Consider the following 6,180-nt stretch of genomic DNA (forward strand, 5'->3'; position numbering starts at 1 on the left):
CCAATTCAATTTTTTAGACCACGGGAGCATCGAGTAACTTAATACCATATGATGTACTTTGAGGTCTGTCAAACGTCACCATAACTGGGTGATCATAACGACAACTTTCAGATGCATTGAAAAAGTATGGCAAGGGACTTGATAGCTCAAACCTGTGATTTTCTCTTTCAGCGATGGAGAGATATTTTTAGGGTCCCCTCGATATCACAATATCCATCATTTTGGCCAAACATGGCGTGACTTGGTCGCAAGGATGCCGGAACACGGGAATGAGAAAAGATAACAAAACTGATAACGAGGATGACTAGCATAGTGAGCAAGTGTTGCCTCACATGGATGTCGATAAGTCTCATCTCGAGTTTTGTGAAGTATCACGAAGCAAAGGGAATAACAAACGGGAACAACAGGTTCACTCGATATTTATTCATGTGGGTATATGTGCCGATACGAATGTGAAGGGTTCCGCTATTGTCATTGAACCAAAGGAGTTCCATGTGAAGAGACCTAGTCCAACAAGTTTATGCAATTGCATTATTAGGCATGACTAAAGTGACGGACCTTCATGCAAACTACTACCCCACCCCCTCACACAAACACCCAAACAGATTCATGAAGATTACCCTTAAATACTGTCATGCGTAGCTAAGGCCATGAGCCGTGAGAAATGCCATAAATCTTTGACATGTTTATGGTTTGCTTGACGTGAGACAACGTACGCCCCGCCTCAAGCATCGCGAGAACGGAGTCAAATAGCGTTCATTCCTTTGCTTAGCTTTGTTCGCTCTTCGCGTATCTAGTTAGTTTGTTCTCTTTCCTCTTAAATATATATATTTCAAATAGTATTCACTTAAATTATTAAAAATGTTCATCATGCATTTAAAAATTGCTCATGCAGTGTGAAAGAAATGATTGTGCATTTCAAAAAATATGTTCATACTATTAAAAAATCCCACACATTTAAAACAATATGATAATTACACATTTTAAAAAATGTTCATGAAAATGTAAAGATAATTCCATGTAATTTTAAAAAAATGTTCGTACAATTGAAACATTGTTCAAGATATAAAATGTTTGCACGTTTACAAACATGTTTCATTACATTTTAAAAAATTGATCATGAAATGTAAACAATGTTTTGCACAATTTAGAACAATGTTCATAATGTATAATTTTTTCCATTAAAAAAATGTTGCAGCACATCACTAAATATTCACAACATTTAAAAAAATGTTCAAACAAGTGTTTAAACATGTTAAGCGTGTATTAAAAAAGTGCTCAATGTACAGTTTGCAAATATCCAGCACGCATTTGCAAATCATATTCACCATGTATTTAGAAAATGTAACGTGTATCTGGAAAATCTTCAACCTATATGAAAAAATGTTCAAAATGTATTTAAATAAAAGTAGACAAGTATTTTTTAAATAAGAATGAGAAAAACCCTAGAAACAACACTGATGAAAACCAATAGAGAAATCACATAGGAAAAATAGATACAGTAAAACTCAGAAAAAAAAATGGCATGGAAAGTTCTAAAACCGCTATATTGGCCCATCCCACTAGGGCAAGCGCGGAAGGGGAGACATGAGACATGAGACAAAACCCAAACCCTATTCGGCACTCCACACACCGGTTACAGTGCAAACTGCAAAGTGGTGGAAAACCCCTCCTCCACCCGGGCTCAACCCATTTTCCCTTCTTCGACCGCAAATGACGCTGTTTCAAGTTACCCAGCCAGTTTTGTGAAGTTTCTAGAAGCCTCCGACTCATTTCGGGAAGCTTCTAGAAGCTTATGACCATTTTTTTCTTTCTTTTTTCAGGTTTTCTGGATGGTTTTATTCAGTTTTTTATTCTATTTTCCTTTTCCTTTTATTCTCTTATCTTTATTTATTTATATGAATGCCCAAACTTTTTCAAGTCCGTGATTTTGTTTAAATATGTGAAAGTTTTTCAAATTTCTAAAAAAATCTGAATCATCGAACTTTTTCAAATGCATGAATATATTCAAATCCACGTACTTTTTTCTTCCAAATTTACATTTTTTTCAAAATTGTAGAACTCTGTTTTCAAAGTAGATGGACTTTTTCAAACATGTGAACTTTTTGTAAAATTGATGAAATTGTTCAAATTCGCAAACTTTTTTCGAATTCGTGATTTTTTTAAAAAAATTATCTTTTTTTCATTTCTTAAAATTGATTTTTCTAAACCGCATTTTCTCAAAAAGTCACCGGTCAACCGTGACTAGCGAACCGGGGAAACCGGCTCGTCCCTGAGCGAGCGAACGCCTCCTTTTCGGGCTGGCCCATGATAGTGGGATGCGTGAGAGATGGAAGACCCAAACGGCCTTCCCCATCAGAGTCCTGATGTCCGGGCCTTTATCTACTGTACTCTGCCCAGCAAGCCGTTTATTAGCCGAGCACGTACTCCCCGTTCCGTAGGCCCATACCCACAGAAGCGCAAAACCATACTCCTTTGACAAATCACAGGCACGGCACGCTGCACCCCGCCAGCTGCTGTCGGCCATGGCTCGCGTAGCCTCGAGCACGCGCCCCAACAGAGCCCCATTTACTCTCTCCATCTCCATGGCAGCAATGGCAGGAGCCGCATTTACTCCCTCCCTCATCCACCCACCAACCACCCCAAAACCCTCTCCCCTTCGCTCCCCCTTTGCTATATACGACGCTCCTCTTCTCCCACACTGCGCACCCTGCTTTCTGCCTAGCTCCGTCTTGCATGCCACACACCTAGGCACCTACTAACCACCTAGCCAAGCTTGGAACTCCACGTCGGTCCAATGGCGGCCTCCTCCACGCCCACGGCGACGGTGCTCCTCCTGGTGCTCCTCGCGTGCGGCGGCGCCACGGCGCAGGTGTTCCCGCGGCCGCTGTTCCCGCGCGCGCCGTGGAACTTCACGTTCCCGAACGGGCCCGGCGACGCGGCAGGGGCCAGCGGCGCCGGCACCGGCGCGACGGGCGGCGGCGGCGGCGGGCCGTCGGTGCCGGCCATGTTCGTGTTCGGCGACTCGCTGACGGACAACGGCAACAACAACGACCTCACGTCGCTGGCCAAGGCCAACTACCTGCCCTACGGCATCGACTTCGCCGGCGGGCCCACCGGCCGCTTCTCCAACGGCTACACCATGGTCGACGCCATAGGTACGTCCGTGCGCTGCTCCACGCATGCATGCTCTCATGGCCATTTTCCTCTCCTACTAGCTACTAGGAGTACTTCTTGAGTTCTTCAGCCAGTTTTAGTGTTCTCATCAGAAAAAAACTAGTCATAAAATTGCCGCCGGTAGCATACGATGCGTTATTTTCACGTATAAATCGAGCCATTTTGTTGCCTGCAGAAATAGCAAATCAGCTGGCGAAGTGGTATAGTGCCTCTTTTGAGTAGAAATTGCTAATTTTAGTACATCCTAGAATGAGCTACTCATATTGAGAATAATGCAATGAGGCTAGAGCGTCAGGAAACCCGTGATCCAGCGCATGGTGCACCACACCGCACGGCTGTTTTTCTGTCATTCTCATAGTCATTTCCATGTTGGACTTGTTTCCAGAAAGGGAATATACATGGCCCTTTGATGTGTTTTAGTCTTTTTATATGCACAAACACATGGAGTGGGCTTAGTCTATCTGTTCCTAGAAGAATGTTTCACAAATCACAAGGAAGTCGTTATCACTAGCTTAGAAGAATGTTTCACAAATCACAAGGAGTATCTATGCAAGCACTACTGGTTTCCTCAGTTAATTAAAGATTCTAGCTGGTTTGATGGAGTTGGATATGCATGCATATGCAGGTACATTCCTCAGGGTTTCTATATCTACATGTACTCAGTCCATAATTATTGACTGGCTAGAATTTCATTGTGTCAAATGTTAGGCTAGGTTGCTTCTCCTTTTCTTACCCCTTGAAGAAGCAATGCAATTATTGTTTTTCCGTTTTTCATATATGCAAGTGTGAGTTCCACACTGAAAGCCTACATGCATGTACTACTCCAATGGAAATCCACACTCGAGTACTACTGTTTAGGGAAATCCAAGCAAATCATGCAACGCATAGTGCATGCATGGTCCTTGCAAACAAAATCTAAAATGATTAGTTCAGCTGTAATCTCAGTACATAAGCACTGAGATCCCACTAGCATGGTAGCATAGCTTGAAGCCCAGTACCAGCACTGACTGTAATAACTACTGACCCGCCTCCTCCATGTGCTCATTCAAGGAAGAGAGAAGAGTGAAAAGAGAGTGAGACACTCCACACCAGTACTGCTAGTAATAGTGTAGCACAGCGGTACTCGATTTCCTCCGGGATCATAATGCCGTCCCATTGATTCAACACATACAGTGCACATGACGCGATGAATTCGGCCAGTCAAAACCTGTACCACTACCACTATGGTGGCGTCGTCAATGTTTCCATGTGACCCTGGCCAGGCTATGGACATGACGCCATGTATAGTACTACTACGGTGGTAATTAAATACTCCGCCAAAAATTCACCACAAAACTAACCAGGGGCTGCCACTGTAACAAATCTTAGTTACTGTACAGTACAAACATGATTAGTTACCGCAAACAATGGACAACTTGGCGGAACGTACGTACCGTGGATTATACGAGCAGTTAATTAACTCTGGACGTGTTTGTGCATGCATGCAGCTGAGCTTCTGGGGCTGCCCCTGCTGCCGTCGAACAACGAGGCCTCCAACGCCGACAGTGACGCCGGCGCGCTGCATGGCGTGAACTACGCCTCCGCCGCCGCCGGGATCCTGGACAACACGGGCCAGAACTTCGTGGGGCGCATCCCGTTCAACCAGCAGATCAAGAACTTCCAGACGACGCTGAACCAGATCAAGGGGAAGATCGGCGCGAGCAAGCTGGCCTCCTCGCTGGGCCGCAGCATCTTCTACGTGGGCATGGGCAGCAACGACTACCTCAACAACTACCTCATGCCCAACTACAACACCCGCAACGAGTACAACGGCGACCAGTACTCCACCCTCCTCGTGCAGCACTACACCAAGCAGCTCACCGTAAGCCATGATTCTTCTAAGTAATTATTATAAGTTGCATCGTCTCTGAAGACAACAGACTAATGGACATGCATGCATGGACGAACGCAGAGCCTGTACAACCTGGGGGCCCGGAGGTTCGTGATCGCGGGGGTGGGGTCGATGGCGTGCATCCCCAACATGCGGGCGCGGAACCCGACCAACATGTGCTCGCCGGACGTGGACGAGCTCATCGCGCCCTTCAACGGCAAGGTGAAGGGCATGGTGGACACCCTGAACGCCAACCTCCCGCGGGCGAAGCTCATCTACATCGACAACTTCGAGATGATCTCCGAGGTGCTGCGGAGCCCCTGGAACTACGGCTTCAGCGTGGTGGACCGCGGGTGCTGCGGGATCGGGCGCAACCGCGGGGTCATCACCTGCCTGCCCTTCCTCCGCCCCTGCCCCAACCGCAACACCTACATCTTCTGGGACGCCTTCCACCCCACCGAGAGGGTCAACGTGCTCCTCGGCAAGGCCGCCTACTCCGGCGGCACCGACCTCGCCTACCCCATGAACATCCAGCAGCTCGCCGCGTGGCAGCCGTAGTAGCTAGGAGTACTAGCTAGCTAGCTACGTGACAGTGTTCTTCTGTGAGTTAATTCCCAGATTAGGTCTGGAGTACCGTGTGCTCAGTTCAGTGTGTCTGTTTTTGATCGATCAGTCATATGAGTGTGTAGTGTAAGGATCGTTCAATGGTGCTGTGGCTGTCGTCGTTCTAATGATAAATTAAGTAATTATATTAGTAATTACGAGCACCTCTAGTGCCACGGTGTTTGATTGAGATATTTTTTATCTTCTTTGCAACTGTTCTTATGCGTAATGCACAGGCTAAAGCCAGTGATGGCCAGTACCGCGTACAGACGTACTGCAAGACAAACGCAATGCTGAATTGCTGATGCATTCATCTGCCGTAGCTAGCTCGTGGCCGCGCGGGGGATACGGAATTACGGAGCCGACGCGCGTGCATGGCTTGGTTTTATATCGCTACAGGAAACGGCGCAGAGCTTTTAATCACTGCCGCCGTGTCTACAGTACGTAGCTCCGCGGCATCGTCCGGTGAATTTGCTACGGTGCTTGGGTTTTTCTATTTGATCTCTGCGGAGGCCACGGGCGGTGCTGTG

The 6,180-nt window shown here is 46.5% G+C and overlaps 1 protein-coding gene across 1 annotated transcript; it reads left to right on the forward strand.

Moving 5' to 3' along the window:
• The first annotated feature begins 2,623 nt into the window (after nucleotides 1-2,623).
• LOC119280006 (GDSL esterase/lipase At1g71691-like) lies at nucleotides 2,624-5,816 on the forward strand. Its single transcript, XM_037561023.1, has 3 exons — nucleotides 2,624-3,158; nucleotides 4,665-5,038; nucleotides 5,129-5,816. Exons 1-3 carry the CDS (start codon nucleotides 2,798-2,800, stop codon nucleotides 5,603-5,605), a joined length of 1,212 nt encoding a protein of 403 aa, XP_037416920.1. The 5' UTR covers nucleotides 2,624-2,797; the 3' UTR covers nucleotides 5,606-5,816.
• Nucleotides 5,817-6,180: the final 364 nt, after the last annotated feature.

Source organism: Triticum dicoccoides, chromosome 1A (genome assembly GCF_002162155.2).
Source record: "Triticum dicoccoides isolate Atlit2015 ecotype Zavitan chromosome 1A, WEW_v2.0, whole genome shotgun sequence".
Taxonomy (NCBI): domain Eukaryota; kingdom Viridiplantae; phylum Streptophyta; class Magnoliopsida; order Poales; family Poaceae; genus Triticum; species Triticum dicoccoides.

Excerpts from the sequence above, each read along its gene's own strand:
- LOC119280006 (XM_037561023.1), top strand. The coding sequence starts at position 2,798 with ATGGCGGCCTCCTCCACGCCCACGGCGACGGTGCTCCTCCTGGTGCTC. Across the intron at positions 3,159-4,664 it reads CACCATGGTCGACGCCATAG|CTGAGCTTCTGGGGCTGCCC; the intron begins GTACGTCCGTGC and ends GCATGCATGCAG. Across the intron at positions 5,039-5,128 it reads ACTACACCAAGCAGCTCACC|AGCCTGTACAACCTGGGGGC; the intron begins GTAAGCCATGAT and ends GGACGAACGCAG.